Source organism: Cylas formicarius, unplaced genomic scaffold (genome assembly GCF_029955315.1).
Source record: "Cylas formicarius isolate icCylForm1 unplaced genomic scaffold, icCylForm1.1 PGA_scaffold_7__23_contigs__length_41026272, whole genome shotgun sequence".
NCBI classification, from domain to species: Eukaryota; Metazoa; Arthropoda; class Insecta; order Coleoptera; family Brentidae; genus Cylas; species Cylas formicarius.
In genome coordinates this window covers 38,911,819-38,933,534 of record NW_026844352.1, presented here as the reverse complement: position 1 = coordinate 38,933,534, position 21,716 = coordinate 38,911,819, and the positions used below count along the sequence as shown (strand labels likewise).

Below are 21,716 nucleotides of genomic sequence, written 5' to 3'. Positions count from 1 at the left end.
TTCTTGCAGTTTGGTCGGTCATCCAACTTACATACGAAAACCGCCATGAAAGTCCTGGTGAGTGCTTTAACTGTTTTGTGTCTTGCACGTTTTGTTGCAAACGACACGCATTGTTTTAGTGACAAAATTATGTTCAAAGCATGTTACTGGTGACAACGCTTATTTTTGTACGGTGAAGAGGAGTGAAATATAAATTTCAAAATTTTTCACGAAATACATGTCCTACATAAGCTATGTAAGGCAGATTTAGTACATAATTTATTTTATTTCCCAATATTCTTTTTCTCACATGTATTGCAGAAATCATTTTGCTTTTAATTGTTTTTAATTCAGCAATGAAAACAAAAAACAAACTTGAGGTTAATTGTTCTTGTTTAATGTAAATATGGGTCTTATGCAAAGTACTTGTGATACAGAGCGCTCCAAGATCCAAAATAGGTGCATTGTTAAATGTTTTGTGTGTTAAAATTGAAAAGCTTTATCAAGAAAATTTCAAAAATATGTATGCCTGCCGCAGTTTGTAAACCACTCTTCATTTCCCTTTTCTTACATGGACCGTTAAGTATCTCAAGAAATAGGTTCAAGATCGTTTTTCCAATTAGTTTTGTTTGTAACTACAGTGTCATTAAAATCGTTTCTAATAAATGTTTTCGTTACTGGCTGCAACAAAATTTTCTCCGTGTTGATTTTTCGAAAAAAATTTGAATTTTTAGATTCTTGGACTTTTCGCGTATTTACGCGTATACTCTACCAAGAAAAAAAATACCGTAACATTTTAAACCTAATCGAATATGAAAATCGGTCAAGTTTCATTTCGATTTTTTATTTTAGATACAAGTCTTGACCATCGACACAGTTCAATTAATAATAGATTATGATAATGACACTTCTTATCCATAGGTTGTTGCCATTATTGCCGCGGTAGCGAGCATTGCCTCCGCCTACCCAGGTGGCCACGGTATTGCTTTAATTGGCGGACATGGAGGCGGACATGGCGGATATGGCGGACTTGGTAAGCACACGAATTATATTAACAGTTCCAAAATCGAAAAAATCTAAAGAAAATCATATTCACTCGAGAAAACAAACAGACCGGTTACGTATACATTCTAGAGCTCCTTCTACAAATACGATTCCGACGTAAGCCGTTCTCACGTTTCTTTAAATGTCGCATTTAATTAATTTACAGAACAATAGTGTCGGTTTTCTCGATAGATCTCGGATCCCTATCTCGCCGCGTGCAAAAAAAGGCAAGCTTCACTTTCTACGCATGTTATACCTTAAGCGATTCTATCTCCAAATCAGTTTAAGTGACGCTAATTAAATCGATTTTTACGGAACGCGGCGATATTGCGCGACAGACGGTGGTGTGCGAGAGTCTCAAGTTTTCAACATATTTCCTTAATTAGTTTACCGCATTACGCGACGCTTTAGTTTCGTCGAAAAAATAAATTTTACGGCGCCAGATAAATTGTTACAATCGAGCTGGACGGTAGAGAGATATTTAAAATTTAAATTGCTTTTATGTAAAACGCTCGGTCTTGGTGAAAACTGCAATTTTATTGCGAGAAGTGTTTTATTTGTTACCCGTTAACCCGGTAGAGCACCGGTGAAATCAGAGGTCCCGGTATACTTAGAAAGCAGGCGTTTATGGTGTTTGGCGACTATTCAGTGCCGATACCGTAAATACACACTTATGGTATATACCATGTCCCATGATTAATCGCACACAGTTAAGCTGCAAATTCCTTGGGTAAAAATATTAAGATTTTAGACAAGTTTTGTTTAGTCCAAGTGAATATTAATTGATTATTTTACTTCCCTATTTTTAATCGGGAAATTTGCATTCGTGGATAATCGTAATGCAGATTAAATAAAAATTCGCGATTTAGGTTTGCAAAATACCAACTTTTTTAAATCTTCTTTCAATTTCGTGATGTTTTCAAAGAGCCTTCAGACTGACGTCTAAAGATTTTTTTTTAAATTTCCTAAAAACACGTCATACCGTGGTTTTCGACAAATGAATTAAAACATAATAAAAATCTACTACTTGTACTAGATACCATCACTATATTTAAATTCGTATTTCAAAGAGTTATTTTTAATATAAATACCGTACAATAGCGAAGTACCGAGAATCATTAACCCGGTAATCATGGGACACCGTGTATACTCACATTGGGACTTAACAAAGGCGTAAACTAAACTTCATTCGGTGAAACTGCAACAATTTGCCGGCGTAATTATAATTAACCGCTTACCAAATTGTTAGATAAATATAGAATACATAATAACCGAGTATATCGTATACGCGATATATATACTTAACGAAAATATCGAAAGTAATGTAATGTAGAATTGGAGCGTAATTGCGACCATTATATTGTTATGTATTGCGCAAACGCAAGCGTGTATTCGCACTGGTACACGGGTAGTTTTCGCAATTTTCAGTTTCTGTTCCAATTATTTTGATTATATGTGCGTTTCCGTCCATCGAATGCTACGCCCAGTAATAATTATTCAAGGAGTTGCTTAAGTTTCCGTTCCTATTATTACAAAACGATCATATAGACCGAGTAACGACGAAACTTGTCATTTTATAGAAGCTTTCTTTCTACCAAGGCTGGGTTCTACGCCAGATCAAAAACTTTTTCACATATCGCAACAATAATTTAAAAAATTATCGCAGAAACGTCGTAAAATCGAAAAAATACTAAAAAAAAAAAATCAAAATCGATCGTTACTGCTGAAGGTCGAATTTGATAGCTTCCACATAGTAATCTTAAATATGGAAAAGAACAATTTCAATTAACGCTTGATAAATTGGAGTTTAGTTCAACCTTGTCAGAAATCTTGAGCTTATTAGAGCGGAAGAACGAATTTCTGTAATAAAAAATAAAACCAAGTGCAGAACCTTGCCATACAAAACGTTATCTACTTGCATTTACTTGCAGAAGGCGGTGAAGGATGCCACGGTGGAGCTGGAGGTGGTGGCGGTTGCGGAGGAGGAACCTTCCTCGCTTTAGGAGCAGGTCCCACCTACGTAGCTGGCCCCGCCGCGGGCCCCAAGACCCTCGTTGGACCCCAGGAAGGACCTAACAACGTCCAAGGACCCGCTAATGGACCAACCCACCTTGTGGGACCTCAACAAGGCCCGGCCAGCATCGTAGGACCATCGCAGGGAACTGCCAGCGTAATCGGACCCACCCAAGGAGGTGCTAACATTGTAGGAGCCGTACAAGGACCAGTCACCGTTGCCGAAGGTTCCGACGCCGGTCTTGGAGGCGGATTGGGAGGTGGTTTCGGAGGTGGACACGGAGGCGGTCTTGGTGGCGGATATGGAGGTGGTCATGGAGGTTACGGAGGTGGTCACGGCGGATATGGTGGATATGGAGGTAAGTAGTGGTTTGGAGAGTTTCATTTTTAATATCACCCTTTAATAATATACTAAACGTAAATTTTGAAACTGGCAGAGGAAGGTATTTTTTTTTTGCTCTACTTAAAATCTCCCCATTTTGCGTTTGCAGTATTTTGTTCGCCGTATACCATAGTAACGAAGTTTAGTTTTTAACGACGCGCATTTTTTATTCTAGGTAAACACTACTAGAGAAACAAAAACAATAGTACTATGGTATGTTTGCATTTTTACACGCAAACTATTAACTTCTTTAATCACTGAGGCTGGGTGATATTTGTACTAACATCGCCTTAATTTACTATTTGGGTTGATTCCACCAGCGGCTGCCAAAATTCTTAAGCAAACACGTCACACATTATGGTTACTAGGAAGGGACAAATAACATAATTCCAACAGAATTTTGGCATAGCGCCGTTAGGGTGTACATAAGATAAATAATTCTTATTTGGTCCTTAGTAGAATACATTTACTTTGAGCTTTACCTAAATATCACTAAGCTTTGTAAATAACTTCACCATAGTATTAAAATGTATACTAATTCGTGTGGGGTGGTTTAAAGTTTCCGGTGAATTATAGTACCTTTTAGATTTATTTACGTATTTGACGAATGTATTTATATATTTTGCTTTCTGCAGTCTCCGCCGGAGCCATTGCCCACGAAGGTGGCATACTTAGAGGACCCGTCACAGTACCAGTTATTATTAAAGGTTCATCAGGAAAAATCGTTGCTGACGGTCTCTATGGTCTTCCATCTGGACATGGCGGCGGACATGGTTATTACTAAATCACGACCTAGGCAAAATATTCGATATACAGTATTAAGTTTTTTTGTAGTAAACTTAGTCGTGACCTTGAATTTTCCAAAAACAAAATGCTTGAAAAATACTGGTTTTTAGGTACTGAAATGTACAGTTAAAATACAGTATTTCTCACAGCAACGGTCTAGTAAGTTTACCTGTGATTTTTCCTTAAGTATTACTGCCACGATTTTGGTATTATGTTATTTAATATGTATAGTTCTTTTGTAATTAAACGTTTTTATTTTATTGTACAAAATGTACCAATATGCGTTATTAAATGTACATTATTAAACCCTGCGTTTTTTTACTTACTTCCCAAGATTGAGTAAAAATAGCCGAATAATTAATTCACATATTTAATCATTAATAATTTTGATTGTGATGCATGCGAACTACGTAACTATATTAAAGACATCGGTCAAAGTGACTTGTCAATATGATACAGAGAAACAGCAAATGTGTTATACAAATATATAAACAATAGGTGCCATACTGAGAACATGTGACTTTACAGAACGAAAATTTACTAGGGCAAAGAATATTTTGAGGTTTTAAAATTATACAAACTTGAAAATACTCAGCCGACTTTTAAACTTCTGGTTTTTCGCGAAAGAATCCGCGAAAGAATCCGCGAAAATTCTTTGGGCCTTCAATTGAGTAGTCATTGCTTCGAAAAAATTAAACGTTCAAGTGCAACTTCATCTCTCTTCTATATTATTTACCAAAAATGGAGTTTGAAGCATTGGGGACATTCTATAATCTTCACAATTATATTTGTTACTTCCTATTCAAAAGTAGTCACAAGTCGCGGAAAACAACCCTGTCTGGTCTGGATAGGATTGAATATCAGGCGTTAAGAGTGGCATTGGGTATGATGAAATCAACTCCAATTAATATTTTATTGGGAGAGGCTTGCGAAACAAGTTTGGAGGTGAGGAGGATTATGTTGGCTTCTAAGTTTTTAGTCAAGTCCCATAGAATTAGAAATAATCCTAGTTTCTTAGCTACCCAACGGCTAAATATTGCCTATCAAGAAAATCATAACTTTTTTAGAAGGAAGGCGAAATTACCCTTAGTTGAGGCATTTGAGTACACCGCCACATATCATAATATTATTGATAGTGGAGACGTTCTAGCGTGGCCCCTCAGCTTACGCCTATTAATTTTGTTGATTCCAAACTTGAGAAAGGGGTGGGTCTAAATGAAACTGAGTTTCGGGAATTTTGTTTCAAAATGTGGACCGGGGAAGAGACATTTATATTTACCGATGCTTCTAAGGGACAAGATGATAGAGTTGGCTTTGGAGTATTTGTTCCGTCTCTCAATGTAAGGGTCGGGCATGCGTTGAATAGCGCGTTTTGTATTTGCTCTGCAGAAATGGTAGCTATTAGTTGCGCCCTAGATTATAATATTAAACAGGCAGTAATTGTCTCCGATTCCAAAAGTGCCCTGCAGATCTCCGAATGCAGCGCGGTTGAAGCCTCCAACAGCTACATTCTACTAGATGTTTAAGCAAAGATTGACATTTTGAAGCACAGACTTGGGCGGAAAATATCGTTATGCTGGATTCCAAGCCATTCGGGGATAAGACATAATGAAACGGTGGATAGAATAGCCTCAGAAGCCAGAATTTAAGGCCCCCTTTCAGTGAATTTATCCTGATAATTAGAGTAAAGATGTGGCATATCTGGACCATCAAGTGGAAAGATTGGTTCCGTTCAAAGGGCAGGCTTTATAGTGCAGCTTATAAGAATCCTCCAACAGTTCCATGGTTCCATAAATTGCAGCTGTCCAGAAAGGAGATTACAACAGTGTGCAGAATGAGGAGTAATCATTGTAGTTCCAAGATAAACGTAAAACCATCTAATCGGTGTGCTTGTGGAGAGGTGGGAGATATTGAACATATTTTGTTTGATTGTGCTCTGCACCGGAATAACTCCCAAATTTTGTATGAGTCCCTCACTGAGGCCAGCTTACCCGCTCCTATTAGTGCCTTTTCTGCACTTTTTCACCCTGGATGTATGGATTTTGTTGCACGACTTGTGGTTAGATTTCTTGATGCATGTGGTATCTGCTTATAACCGCTTTTGGATTTGCTAGCTCATGGTCTTTGGGTTGGTTTTAGTCATTATGTATATTAGCTAGAACTTCAAAGAACTCCTTCGCTGAAGAAGATCCGAAAACCTTCGACATTTACAACTTCAAAAATCAGTCTCCTTTGCTAGAGAAGATCCGCAAATCCTCGACATTTCCTTCTCTGGAGAATATCGAAGATCCTCGACGGAAGTCGGCAATGGGCGAATGATCCTGGTAATCGAGCCCAACAGTTTTCTGTAAAACGCAACATTGAATTGAATTGAAGTCGCAAAGTGTCACTTTAAGATGTTATTATGACATTTGTTAGTTAGGTTAGGTTAGGCTAGTCGCACATCACTCACTCACTCCTACTGTTTCACAAAAATTTACCCAAAGACTAATGGTCGTAGCAAGGGCGTGCAACACGTTGATAAAGTTCCTCAGACAGCGTTTATTAAACACACGCCTGGCTCATGCCAAATCAAACTCCTAAAATCTATAATCAGTGCCGAAAAACTGAATCGGATCTAATGCCGCCTATAATTAGCTACAGTAAGTTTTTAGTAATTTTTTGCGTGCCTATTAACTACACATTTTTAACACAAAATTTAAGTTTTATAATTATTAATTAATTAATAATTTCGATTTGGGAAACTTAACTTGATGTGTTAAATGATTAGATTTAATTAGGTAGTGCTCCCGATTTTTTGGAAATTTGTTTATTAGGGTCGTTTACCACATCCGCGTGAATCAAGTCGAGCGTTTATAACGACAATTCCTGAGTTGTGTTTTGCGAAATCGGTACCTACCATAGTTATTTATATGGTACCGTGCATGCACGTCGACTTAATTAACGTTATAGTTTATTTAACGACGGTATTGCGTGAAACGGAGACAGTAGGCTAGGCGCTTAATTTGAATTTGTAAAAGTTTTTCGGTTCCGTCTGCAAGCGAAACAAATTTTCTATGTCTACTTTGACAGTGATAATGAGCTGCTCTCTAAGCCACTAATCTTAATTAATATTAATAGCACTGTATGTTAATGATTTTTGTGAAAAACAACTTACTCAATTCAATCGACAAACAACACAATATCGGTAACTTTACAAAAAAAATACAATTGTTTTGCATTTGTATGAATATAAAATATTCAGCTACTGAAACATAAAAAATAGGATATTAAACACTTTCATAACATGTCATGGTAAGATTGGTTTTACATTTTATAGAACATTTTATTTCTAAATTACTTTTTAAAGTTCATTTTTGAACCACTCAGCCATAGGAAACTAACCAAAACTGTTTCATTTTCATTTCTTGGAGTAGCGTGGTGGGAATTATTCGATAGAAACACGAAAATTCTTTAAAATTGTTTCCCTTTTTTGGGAAGAATATTGTTATCTATGCAATGCAATAAAATAATTTCATTAATTCTTTTAGTGAAACGTGGAAAATGCAGCTTTAAATTCTTCAACACTGATAATTGTAAAAAGTATTATTAAATGATTTCTCTAATGCAATGGTTGGAAATATTTCACGGAAAATCTGTTTTCACCATATTTATTTTCCTTTTCCTTTTTGTTTTATTTTTTTGAGTACGAAGACAGTGGTGTGTATAAAATATTTCTAGTTTTGGTCTATGCAATTTTTATTCAATGTATTTAATATGTGTGCATATAAAATAAATTTATTACCAGTCAGGTTTGGGTGATATTGCTTTCGACTGTTTTGCATCACCTTTGTTTTGCAAAATTTGTAAATAACATTGTAGATGTTGACTGTTATGATTTTCCAAGGTTGACAAGGGATAAATTAAACTATATAATAGGGGTGCTCGTAGAAACCGATATCAGTTCGATTCCAGATATTGACACGATATTTCAAAATGAAGGTTCTGGTAAGAATGGAAATTTGGGAACCTACTTTTTAACTGTAATAATTAAACAATTAAACACAATTTTTTAAACTCCGACTATTAGGAAGTTCATTTGAGAACTTTTCTTATGAACAATATATTTTCTATATTTATCAACAGATTTTTGCAACCATTTTCACTATCTTCGGATACGTCGTTGCCAATCTCGATGGGCTTATTCTCAAGGGCCCATCAGGGATCGTTACTTCAAGGGGACCGATTGGACCCAGAGGTCTAGGTAATTCTTCATATTTGAATCACTGACTAAGATTAATCCTATACTGACATAAGTGGTATACAAATGGACAAGTTTTATAGAGGAAATTGACATTTTTTCTTCTTAATTTAACAAAATTGCTAATATTTATTTATGAGTTGTGACTATTTTTTCAAGAACACGAACATTTAAAAACCAATTTACCAAATCCTAAAGCTATCAGAATTTTTTTTTTTGTAAAAATGTAACTTTAAAATATATTTATCATGCAGATCTGGGTCTAGGACTGGAAGGTCTTGGGGATATTAGAGGGCTGGGGCGTCTTCGTGGCCTCGGAATTGAAGGTAAGTTTATATTGGAATAGTTGACATATAGGGCAAAGCCCTAATCAACCCTTAGATTGATTTCTATATGCCTTAGTTGGAAATGGGGTTTTAACGCCAGACAGTTTGTATTAGTGTTTATGTGGTACCAAAACAAAAATACAAATAGTATAACTTTTTCCTATTTTTTTGAAAAAAAGAAAGGAAAAAATAAAACATACATTACATTAAATATATCTGTAGTAGAATTCGCAAGTAGATCAAAACTTATTAATATCGGGGGAAAATAACGTATTGTTTAAGATGGATTAGGACTTGAGCGCATCACCAATGGTAGAGGCATAATCGGTGTTAGCGAATTGGGTGCCGCCATTAGAGGACCACCAGCCAAACCCGCTCTGGTTGCTGGACCTTCTGGTAACTATAACCGATAGATAACTTATCGCCGATATTTACGAAACTTTCCGAATGTTCGTTTACCGAAACTGTTATTTCCAGGAAAAATTCTTGCTGAACGCATATGGGGACCAACCTTAAGAGGATTGGGGGGCAAAGGCTTGTGAATCGCTTCGTTGGACCACGGATTAGATATGTGTTACAACCCTAAACTGTGTTCAATACAATGACTGATTATACGCCGGTTTTTTGGTTATTATTATAAACAAATGTATTTTTCGTTCTGGTTTAGCAAAACAAATATGAAACTAGTTTTCCGTAAAGGAAAGCAGTTTTCATTTTGGGAAAAATAATATATTTTGCTAAATAGGCAAAATAAGAAAAAAAACCTTAATTTCATTAAAATTTGTAAAAAAACATCCAGTACGATTACTACTACGTAAAATAAAAATTTTACAACGTTAAGAACTTCTGTAAAAATTCGGCGGTAGCGGATAAAAACATTCTTCATAGTGCGAAGGCCCTGTTTAAATATCATTTTTATTTTTGCAAATATCTACTATTGCAAATGGTGCATAAATGTTGTTTATCCTTTTTGAGTGACTATTGACGAGCAAAACATGCGTTCAATAGTACGTGTTCCACAACTTTTAGTTAATTAATTAACGTATTTGAAAGCAAATATTATTTTAACGGTGCGATGAACAGTCAACATGATACTGTGCATTTCCCTATTCGATTGATAATTATTGGTAAATAGGACTGAAATTAATTTAAAATAATATATAACTAATACTGTATAATGTAGAAATTCAGCACTCTCTATTAATTCATAGCCAAACGTACTGTAGAAATCGACCGTCCTTAATCCTGAATGATTTTGCCTACGCACTGTTTGATTTAATTTATCCAGGACTTGATAGATGTCGCGCGTATAATTAAAAGAATGAATGTTTTATATTTAGGTAATAAACATAAATGGGGCTCCATTTTTAAAATGTTTGTTGTCTTGAAGTAGTGTCTGACGTTTTGAAAAGTTTAGTTCGAATTTACAAATTTTTGTTGTGCGTTAATTCAGTCCTGAATATTGATTGAATTAGATTGAATTAGTTTGACCAGGCCTTGATAGATGTCGCACTTGTAGTTTGAATAAACTAAACAGTAACAACCTCTTTTGCCATGAAAAATTCGGATTCCCTTCTTGTCAGCGTCCATTGTAATTAATGTAATCTAAAAGCTGTTGTACAGCATGTGATTTATCTGTTGTTTACTGCGGTTGCTAAATTGGAAATTTTGAAACTAAAAGGAAAAGTGATACGGTTTTTCTTCGATTTTTTCGTTAGAACTACAAGGCTGATATGTTTCCTTAATCTTGAGATTTTATTTAAGAAATATTTATGCAAGGTCATGCCGAAACTTCAGATATCAAATAGAAATACCAACTTAATTTCACTTATAGTGTCTTTTTTATTGGTCAATACTTTGTATTCTATTAACAATAACTTACCTTATGACCAAAATTTTTCATTACGAGAAGCAACTTTATCAATGTTCCGCCAATGAGCTATAACATTGTATTTAATTCAACAACAGGTACTAATTTAATGCGACTTTGTTAATATTCCAATTAATAGTAGTAAAAGTAGAAATGTAATACACCCACTAGCAGATAAAAATGTAAAAACCGTACAAAGGACACTATACGTTTTAATAATTTCCGAAATTTTTAAACGCCCTGGACGAACACACCTTTGTTGTAAAGGCTGTTGTTGTTGTTGCTTGTTGTGTTCCTTATACGAGGGCTTGCTGGTAATTGTGCGTGGAATTTTATTGACGCAACATGTAAATTAGGTGAAAATAACATTAACTATAAATCAATAAATTCGTATAGCTATCTACACGCCGGGTGGCGCTTAAAATATCGATAAAAAGGGGATTGTTAATTTCCAGAATCCATCGTCAATAACTCATGTGAAATATCATCCGCTGATGACTATGCATTCTTACTTTTTTCTCAACTCATTAATCTATAGTTTTCTTATTCAATCAGTTTCTCCGTTATTTTTCCTTCTTTTTTGTTTTAGGTTAACTTCGGGAGGTACAAAAATCTACTGAAAAATAATTTCGATATATACATATAACAAACAGATAGTTGAAATTACAGTGACAAGGAAAGTGATCATCTCTCCCGCAATTTTCTATATTTGTATATATTTATCAGAAGCGTCTCGCAACCATCTTTAATGTCCAGCGCCCACTGCGCTGACTTTTGCCTGTAACCGCCGCAACTTTTCTCCAACAGTGCACATGTGTTAAACAAATGTTTTAAATGTTCTAGAAAATTCATATAAATTTAATGCTTAAAAGGCAAGTTATTAAGTGTGTTAGATATACAGATATCATTCACATTCTTTGACCTTTAATGTATTTTTTTACCAATTATTCGAAGTATTTAAATTAACAATTATCAGAGGCGTGTTATTTAAATTGGAGCGACAATCGGATTTAGTTATATAATATTTATTTGCGAAAAATCATCTTAAATTATGGTGCACTCGTATATTGCATCTTTCCTTAATCATCTGAAATTCGATTAAAGCAATTATGCATAACGTGCAGAAACAAAGTGAATGGATATTATTTGATATTTTGTGCCAAAGTTACTTGTAAATTTTTGATTGTAAGAATGTGAAATGAGCCTCATTAAGCTCGACCGTGTTTAAATACAACTGAATAATCACCAAATTTTATTTTAAGAATTTCTTCACGAAAATATCCTCTGTACTGGAATGTTATATCATGATAAAATGTTGGTGAACTTTCTGGAAAAGTGCAATTTTAGATTTCTTCGCTTTTTCTACTACTACTACGTACTTTAAAAGTTTGTAGAGTTTCGATTAGTCCGTCGAAGTCCGACACATAAGTTGGAATTTGTAAAAAGTGAACTAAATTGGTATGGTTCCGCTAATCGAGGCCATGAGACAAATTTTACTGAGATGGGTTCGGGTAGTAGTGGGGTTTCGTTTCCTTGTACACGTTAATTCTAATGGCAGATACGTGGAATGAGAAGGTGTTTTATATGATTTGCAAATTTTTCCACATGTTTGGGTTTTTTTTAGGCGTTTTTGTTAACGGATATTTTGAAAATAATTTTTTTCCCTTTTCCGAGAAATACAAAATATATCTGGTTTCAATGGTTCAACGGTTTTCTACTGAAAATTGAGTACGATGTATACGACACGTAACAAACAGATAGTTGAAGTAACAGTGACATGGAAAGTCGCCATCTCTCCGGCAATTATTCTATATTTGTATATATTTATCAAAACCACATAATACAAGCGTTTCACGACCAAAAAGACTTATTTAGATAAATTTTCTTTCTTTTTCTGAAGTTGTCGAGCAATTACATTATTATAATTTTTTTTTTATAAATATTTAACGAAAATATGAAGAACACAAAGACAACAATCCCCATTACCAACCGTCTTTTTCATTCCAGTTTACATCGAGTTCACTGTATGTATGAAAATCAGTGGTCCGGTCACATCTAGTTGGCTATACCTACTTGTTAAGGAGATAGTAAGAATTAATAAGCTATTAATAGCCGCGTCCGTCGATTCGATTCGCATACGTTAAATTTGCACCATTTTAATGTCGCCACAAAACAAACTAATATTTGACAAGGCTTTTCGATCATTTCCGTACTTTTATAAAAATGCTAATTACCGTATATCTCTTTGTTACGCCGCAAGAGAATTTAACAAAAAAGCAGGGCGTAACAGACTGTTGTATTCCCACACCCATTTTTGAAATCTTTGGAATTCGTCGGAGAGCGCGCAAGCCTCTTATAACAAACAATAATTGGTTTATTCCGGAATCACGTGTTGGGATATTTACCAAGGGTACAAATGATCCAAAAGGTTTATTGCTTATTTTCACCTGCTGTGGTAAATGAATTAAAACGCCGCGTTTATTATTTGTCGCTTTAGTGACAAAAGCTATCACGAATTACTCTCACATAATACCTTTTAACTTATATAGACGATAATTATCTTATTACGTAATTATATTATAAATTAGTTGTTTCTTCCCTTCAATTAATCATAGAATATTTTGAGCTAAGGACTAGTACTGTCTGTTTTCAGTTCATGAAATATGGCGGCAGCTTGCAGCTGAAATCATCGACGTGTAATGCACAGGGAATGATTTTCGATGATGTCCAATCTAGATGATATGTTTTACTTAACGGATCTCAAAATAAAAACTTATTCGCTAGTGCTAAAAACGATTTCTTAAATTATCTTACACAATTTTTCAAAGAAACGTCCACAGGCGTCGCATCGGTTGTTGTTGAGTCGAACGTGCTGACGTTTCGCCAATCATCCTCTTGGCTTCTTCAGTTTCAGTAAAGCTCTGAAGAAACCAGCAGCAGTTTTGTAAATAACAATCTTAGATCGTGAAAAAATATTTATTTATATGTACATGGTGTTTCGAAACCTATCCGAAAAACTCAAGTTGTTGATTCCTTGCTTATAATAAAAAGTAGTTTGTTATATAAACGATGGATCAAAAGTCAACCAATAGAGAGATATCGCGCTACAAATACTGCGGAAAAATTATTTTTTTTTAAAAAACAAATAGAACAATATAATAAATTAAAAAAAAAACTCACGTAATGAAATGGAAAAAAATAAATTTTGTACTTCAAAATAGTAAAATGTAACCATTTTTATGCCCGTGCATAAAACCCATATTTCCCGTTTTTGCATTAGCGTAACTCCCCAAACATTAAACGATTGGATAATAAAATTTTAATTAAATTGTTCGTTTTTTAGAAATAATAAGAAGCGCCTTAAGAATTGAGGGCAGGCCATTCGATTTTTTTTATCTAATAAATTTTGTTATCTCGTTATGCTTTGCTCTAAATTTTATATTTTTATTTTTAAACGGTAAGTAGGTATTATGAAAAAAAAAAAAAACGAAGGAGACATAATTTTCTAAATAATTTTCTCAGTCTAACTCAATTCCGTGCACCCATTTTAAACAAATTAAAAAAATGCAAAAAGTGTGGTTTTACACAGTAATGCTTCCGTAATATTTTATTGTCTTATATATTTTCGTTTCCTTTTGACTCAACGTTTATATAACAAACTACACTTTATTTTAAACAAGGAATTCTCCCCGTATTTTTTTCGTTCGTACCTAGAGAATTCTTATAATTTTTTATCACAAATAGTTGCTTTTTTTAATATTTCCTAAATTTTCTGGAACATTTATGCCTTCACAGCTATCAGAAAGACGTTATTAAGCCCTACATTTGTTTCATGCATTTAATAAATATTATTTATGTTGTATTGTAATTGTAATGATGTTTAATTAGTTTTTTTTATTTTAGTTAATATTTTGTAAATTAATTTAATGTATTAAAACTCCAACATTAACATCATTAAATAACAATTTCAAAATTTTTTGAAGCGCTTGAGCAGTGGTCAAGATTTACTACATGGCAATAAATATCTACAACGCGAGAGGAAAATATTATTAAAATCATGGGCATTATTTTTTTTATAAATATAAATAAATGTGTTCTAAACAGTTTAATTTATTTTTAATTAGAATATTTTGTTATGGAGTAGTTATCAAATGTGCAATAAGCGTATTAAAATGTATGTAATTTTTGCACTCTCTCGAGTTTAAAGTAAAAAAAAAACATTAATTTTATAGCAGATGTTTAAAAAACAATGTATTGGCTTTGGGCTCCTTCGATAACTGAATCGGTAATGACCATTTTGAATTGATCTAAAGTGAACTGTAGAGTTTAAAAAAACAAAGGAGCAATAAAATTCGGAAAATTTTAGTTAAGTCGCGGATATTGGCAACTTTTTGGTGTTTAATTTTTTTAATAACTCAAATAAAAATATATTATATATAGTTATTTGATGTTCAGCGTTGGCGTCGAATTCTGCCAAATGATTTCATTGAGTCGCATCAGTTGGACAAATACTAACGAGTAATTTAATTGGAATTTTCGTAAAATTAAGTTAAATAAACATAGCACAAAGGACTTATTTTTGTTGGAAGGTTTTTTTTTGCATTGGGGTATTTACAAGACTAACTAATGATGAATATTTTTGCTAATTTTGAAAATCCAATGCTTTTGATATTTACATACTTACCTTTTGATATTTCTGTAGGAAAATATTTAATTTAAACTGAAAGCGGTGAGCGCGACACTACAGAAGATTTTAAAAGACAGTACTGTTACCAAGGAACCTTTGCGCCATTTTTTTTTACATATCGCACAAATCACATTGCGTTAATTATTGTCTCCACCACTGCATTTTATTATGGTAATGACCCTTAACAGAAACTATTTTGTTTGAGAGTTAACGCATTTTCCTTGTTGTAATTTGAAGGCCACACTTTGATCTATATAAGCTAGGGTGGATACCACCATGAATTATAGTCTTGTCTTAGTTAAGTAAATAGACTGATATGAAGTACCTGGTAAGTAATAGTGGCAAGTCCGTGAATGTGCTTGGTAAAAAACGTATAAAGTGCGGAACGACAGTGAGATTTCACGGATTATTTCATTTTTTCTCTAGTGAAAAATATCATGTGCGCCAACGTCAATTTCGGTTGTATTCATATAGGCTATTTCCAAAATATTTTCGTAATAGTAGATTGAGTACGTTTTTCATTTTTTACATTTTAACTAAGAACGCAACAACGCGAAGCTTATGACAGAATTTTTACGCCTAGGTTGTAGCAACCCTCGCCCTAGCGGCTTATGTACAAGCTGGAGGCATTATCCTTAAAGGCCCCTCAGGAATAATCACTCCTCATGGTCCGATTGGACCCGATGGTAGAGGTGCCGGTAGAGTAGGAGGAGGAGGATGGGGAGGTGACGATGGTCAATGGCGAGGTAACCGTTTCGGCGGTGACGATGGTCAGTGGAGGGGAGACGGACGTGGACGTGGTGGTGAAATCATCTTGAAAGGCCCCTCTGGAATTATTACTCCTAATGGACCTATTGGACCTGATGCCTTAGGCCGTGGAGCTGGTGGATGGGGAGGAGATGGCGGCGATGGTCGTTGGGATGGTGATGACGGACGCTGGGACAATGGTAATGATGGCCGATGGGACGATGGCAATGATGGACGTTGGGACAATGGCAATGATGGCCGTTGGGATGGTGGAAATGACGGACGTTGGGACGGTGGAAATGACGGACGTTGGGACGGTGGTGATGACGGCCAATACAGGGGCGATGGTGATGACGGTCAATGGAGAGGCGATGGTGGTTAGTTTTTATGCGCGCCATTGGATCTGATAGATATAACAAAAAATTATCATCTTTTTCAGGCTGGGGAGGTCACTGGTAAGGGGTCTGCCAACCAGGAAATTTTCAATTTTAACTAGTAAACAAATGTTTTCAAATTTTTTGTATATATATTTTTTATAAAAATAAAACAGTTTTTTCGTTAAAACTATGGTTTTATTATTTTATTTGTTATAAGTGCTCGTCTATGCGGAACGATCAATCAAAATTTAATTGAGAAAAGTATAGACCCTAATACAATAAATTGTGTTTGTGATTTAATAGAGTTAACTTAATATGGCAATTGAAAAGGGTTCTCGCTTTCATTTATACTTTAATAATATTATTACTTATGCCATTTTTATTTATTTATTTATTCTGTTATTTACTAAATTTACCCTTACCTTTGATTATATTGTCTCAGATAATTTTAAAAACAAAGGAAATGGGTCACAAATTTAAATTTCAGAAACGGGTGCATGCGCCAGGGTAGCCAAATAATTCAAACGCCATTTTTGCTCGGCAGTATGCTAAATTGTTTTTAACACGTGACATTCGACAGTCACACAATGAAAAAAGATATAATAACCAAATTTTTGTTTCTCGTCGTCGTCTTCTGGATTATCTACCATATGATCTATTTTTTTATAGTAGTTGTGGTACCCAATAAAAAACGAAATGTAGTAGACTAGCAAAAATCCGAAAGTTTTCCACCAAATTTTTCGCTATGCAGCATTTAAACAAACACATTTTACTTATATCGGTCGTCGTAGGTGACATACTGTTAGAATCTTAATTTCTTTTCGTTTCATTTGTGGCAAACTTGTGCCGGTTGGAAACTTCCACCATATTCTCGGTTCTTGCCAAATTCTAACAGAATACAAACACAAAATTTATTTTAACCGTCTTGCCGAACAGTAATTGTGAATTCTGGTTAGTTTCAAAAACAAACGGTAAAGAACGCACCCAACAGCGATGCAATGTTTAACAATTTGACCGCTAGATGGTGCCAACCACGTTTTTCGTTGCGTTCTTGATTGGCGTTTCGAAATATATTAAAACACGAAATAAGAAAGTGAAGGAAAAAAAGACAACAATGGGCATATTAGTTAACTTAACTTCTAAATAATAATAGTAATGCTTCTCAAATAAACGTCACACAAAATCTCTTGTTCAGAAAATGCAAAATTTATACCTGTTTTTCATTTTCGGAGAATACACGCTCACTACTAAACTACAAAACAAATTCAAATATGTAATATTCGGGCGTATAATTTAAGTGGTAAATTACTTTAATGTCTTTGATACACATCTCGTGTTAACACGCCGAGTAATTAAACGTAAGGCTAATTTGGATGGAAAAATTGTAATGCTTTGAAGACTATGAATATTCGGAATATTACCCTAATAGAAAATTATCCTAATAATTTTTTTGGCGGCCTTTTCGTTTGTTTTTAATATTTATTTTTTTCATGAACGTGTATTAGTACTTTTGGGAATTACTATATACACTTGTTAAACCGGCCTTTTTTTACAAAAGAAAGTTCATTCGTTAAAATTATAAAGAATTTCATAAATGGGAAAATGTTATAGATATTATTTGGTTTACACGCATGATTATTGATAGATAGATAGATGTGACACTTAGATATACATGAAATATATCTATATCTGTTGCACTGAAAATAAAAGTAGATATTTGTCAACATTTTGTGGGTCACCCTGCATATTAAAATCACGCTGCTTATTGCTTAAATTTCACTTCTTCACAGGTATCCTTCATAATTTACCAAATTTTTGTTTTCACATCTTAAAAACATATTTTTATATACGTTATAGGGCATGTTACAACCGCACATTGTTCAGTATTCATTGCTAAGGTTACGAAAGTTACACAAAGAACACTTTTAACGGTCACGCTTGTGACTATTTGTGGAAGCCACACCTATAATAAAATTCTAATGTTATTACGGTTTTATAGGATATTGCACTATCATTACAGGCTGGTCTATGGTAGTGGACTCTTGTCTTATAAAGTCATTCTCGCCCCAATGATATTTTAACTGATATATAAAATTTTCTCAGTTAAAGAATAACCGTATATTGCATAATTCTTATTAAATTAGGAGAATGTATTGGTCAAATTGGATATTCTAAACAACCACGATTTTTCGTTTAGTGATATTGTTTCTTTTTTGTCGACAATATAATCGACTTGCTTTTTTCTCGCGAGCAATTTTGACAACGTTAAGGTCAAATAAATAAACGAAAACCTAGAATAATCTTTATAAATTGCACTCACAGTGTATATGTATCAAGTTTTTTTTTTAATAATTTGTTTCCTCAGCAATTTGGGTTTCGTTATGCAAAAAATTCATTTGACTTGCTTAAGGATATTTGTTAGAGACGATAAATTCATATGTAGCTAATATTAATATACAGGTAAATCAGTAAATAATAATAAAAACAACGTGTTAGATATGTAAGATGGGAGAAGAAAATATACGAAGTTAAAAATGAATATTCTCACACAAAAAAATGGACTTAAAACCTTTATGTGAAGACATTTTGCTTGGATTTATTTTCTCATTAAAATGTATGCGTGTGTGATATTTACAATTAGGTGACTCAGTCCCCTGTAGGATAAGAGCTAATGTGGCAAAGTTCCTGCCCACTTAAATTGGTGTAATTACCTACCTACCTATACGATTAATAGACCCGACTTCTTATATTGGTAGAAGGCTTTCTTTCCATTATAACTCCTCCGCAATAACTTAGTCAACTATTTTTTCGTCACTCGTAGATAGATACAGCTCTCGAATTAAAACCGTACCATCACAAAAATTGTAAAATTATAATACATTTTAAAATTTCTTACCTTAAGAAAATATTTGTTAAAATTTAATATTATTATTATGTTATAATCAATTAAATTAAGATATTATTAAGTTATGTTTCAGAACACATTCGAGAAAATTATATTTTATATATTATAATTTAATTTTATATATAATAAACATTTTATATTGAAAAACAACAATTTCAATGATTTGTAGAAAGTAGACACCCCCAACATAAATAAAAGTCAACCCAACTCAATTCTGAAATATCTTTATACCAGGTTTTTATTCACCGGCATTTTTTGCAACGAAATTCGATTTAATTTTCCCCGATCGCGAACTATCGGAAGCAAAGGGAATTTTCGTATCCAAAAAAAGATCCATTTTTTCGCGTCGGACATTCTAATGGAAATCCTATATATGCTAGCATAAAAACCTACGTCGCGAATGGCGGCTCGCCTCTTCTAGAGCATTAACACAGACTGACGCAACATTCTGCGTGGATTTTCGCATATGCGCTTGTTGCATTTGAAACATTTTTTTTTAATTTTCTTGCAAACAATTCTGTACCAGGAGCACGAAGGTCATTAAAATGGTTTATATACACCGAGTTCTTTTTAGCCTTTATCATACTGTTTTGGTTGGGTGATAACGGTCGCACGATGATCAGAAACTTGGTAAGTGACATCGCACGCATCTACATTCGAAATATAATTTAATTTACATTCAATTTAGGTACTTTTTGCAACCTTCGCCAGCATGGCCCTGTCCAAACCTAGCGGGCTTGGATTAATAGACCTTAAAGGGTTAGAATTAGGCGCTCTTAGAGGAGCAGAATTGGGATCTCTCGGCGGTTTGGGATTGGGATCTCTCGGGGGAGAAATTCTCGTGAGAGGGCCTGAACTCGTGGCTCGTCCAACTCTCCTAGCTGCTCCGGCCATAGCCGCTTCCAGAATCGCAGCCCCCATTGCCATTGCCGCCCCGAGGATCGAGGCTCCAATTGCCATTGGCGCTCCAAGAATCGCAGCCCCAGCATTGATCAGCGGAGGTATCTCCGCCGGAGCGGTCTTGAGCGCACCGAAAGTACGTGTCCATTGTTTTTACCGATCTTATCTAAATTACCTTAATAATTATTTTTAAGGCCACTGGTGCTATTTTGGCCGGACCTCAATCTACCGGTGCCATAATCGAAGGACCAAAGACAGCCGGATCAATTTTGACAGGAGCGACTAGTGCCGGTGCCATCTTGGCAGGCCCCGAGAGGGCCGGTGGGATTATTGGCACCGCCGGCATCGCAGCCCCAATCGGTTTAGCTGCTCCAGCCATTGCACCCTTGGCGATCGCAGCCCCCGCTATCGCAGCTCCAATTGGTGCCGGTAAGTTTTAGCATTAGTTAAATTAAAAATTACTTAAGAGGCTAAGATAATTTCTTTAATATCCTGTTCGGTTGGGGAAGTTTAATCTGTGTTTATTTGCAGCCGTCGTAACCAAAGGCGGTGGCACTATTGGAGTAAGTGAAGCTGGAGCTGAGGTACGCGGACCCAAAGCGGTAGATGTTCTCGTCGCTGGACCTTCCGGAAAGATCAAAGCCGAAAAGATTTGGGGTCCAACGCTCCAAGGATTGCCTCTACAGAAATACTACTGACGACAACGCGAATAGTTTTACCCTACACTAGTCTCCCAGATGTGCATCGACGCTCCTTTGTCACCGTTTCGCTTATCGCCTCGTAACTCTTCCGTAACTTCTCTTACTTCCTTTCTTCTTCTTCTACTTCGCGTTGACGCACGATGGGCCGAAACCATGACTGCCTCGTTTACTGATTGTTGTTGTTTGTGTATATATTTATTTATAGTTTTTAAAATTGCAAATGTGAAAAAGAAAAGAATATAATGAAAGTATCGAGAAAAAAAATTAGTTTTTATTGACGTACGCGCTATTTTATAACTCATAAAGCATCCGAGATTTGAGGGAGATAAATGATATGCGAGTTAAAGAAAATGAAAAGGTGGCTATGTCGAGTCCGATTCGCGGCCTTTGCAAGAATGACTTGGCGGTATTGAAGTTACCCGCGGCGGTGATCGCTGCTAAATAAATTCCAAATATTATGGGAAAATATGTTGCATGGTATTAAAAAAGCCATTAAAGCGCAAGTAGGCGATTTTGCCAATCATAATAGCGATTAAGTTATCAATTATAATTAGACTATTAATAATTAAGCAGTTATTGAAATATTCTTATGACATGATCAGAAAATTCAATCCCGGCAAAGTTTTCTTTAATTTCGCCAGCCTCTATAATTTAATGCGATCTCGAGACGCTTCTAACATTTAAATAAATGATGAATTTAACACAATGTGATTCAACTTTGCAATGTCTTAGCCTATATAAAATTTTCAGTGAACTACA

General features: G+C 34.8%; 3 protein-coding genes across 3 annotated transcripts; all 3 read left to right on the top strand.

Annotated features, from left to right (window-relative positions):
• Positions 1-4,510, top strand: LOC132705433 (ctenidin-3-like). The gene is made up of 4 exons (XM_060676019.1): positions 1-57; positions 901-1,012; positions 2,955-3,395; positions 4,054-4,510. The coding sequence occupies exons 1-4, from the start codon at positions 46-48 to the stop codon at positions 4,200-4,202; spliced, it is 714 nt and encodes a 237-aa protein (XP_060532002.1). The 5' UTR covers positions 1-45; the 3' UTR covers positions 4,203-4,510.
• A 3,544-nt stretch (positions 4,511-8,054) lies between these two features.
• Positions 8,055-9,391, top strand: LOC132704953 (uncharacterized). Its single transcript, XM_060675309.1, has 5 exons — positions 8,055-8,191; positions 8,330-8,447; positions 8,699-8,770; positions 9,053-9,166; positions 9,248-9,391. The coding sequence occupies exons 1-5, from the start codon at positions 8,180-8,182 to the stop codon at positions 9,310-9,312; spliced, it is 381 nt and encodes a 126-aa protein (XP_060531292.1). The 5' UTR covers positions 8,055-8,179; the 3' UTR covers positions 9,313-9,391.
• A 6,174-nt stretch (positions 9,392-15,565) lies between these two features.
• On the top strand, positions 15,566-21,245 carry LOC132705144 (uncharacterized PE-PGRS family protein PE_PGRS54-like). The gene is made up of 6 exons (XM_060675579.1): positions 15,566-15,655; positions 15,911-16,451; positions 19,883-19,986; positions 20,045-20,392; positions 20,451-20,685; positions 20,788-21,245. The coding sequence occupies exons 1-6, from the start codon at positions 15,644-15,646 to the stop codon at positions 20,952-20,954; spliced, it is 1,407 nt and encodes a 468-aa protein (XP_060531562.1). The 5' UTR covers positions 15,566-15,643; the 3' UTR covers positions 20,955-21,245.
• Positions 21,246-21,716: the final 471 nt, after the last annotated feature.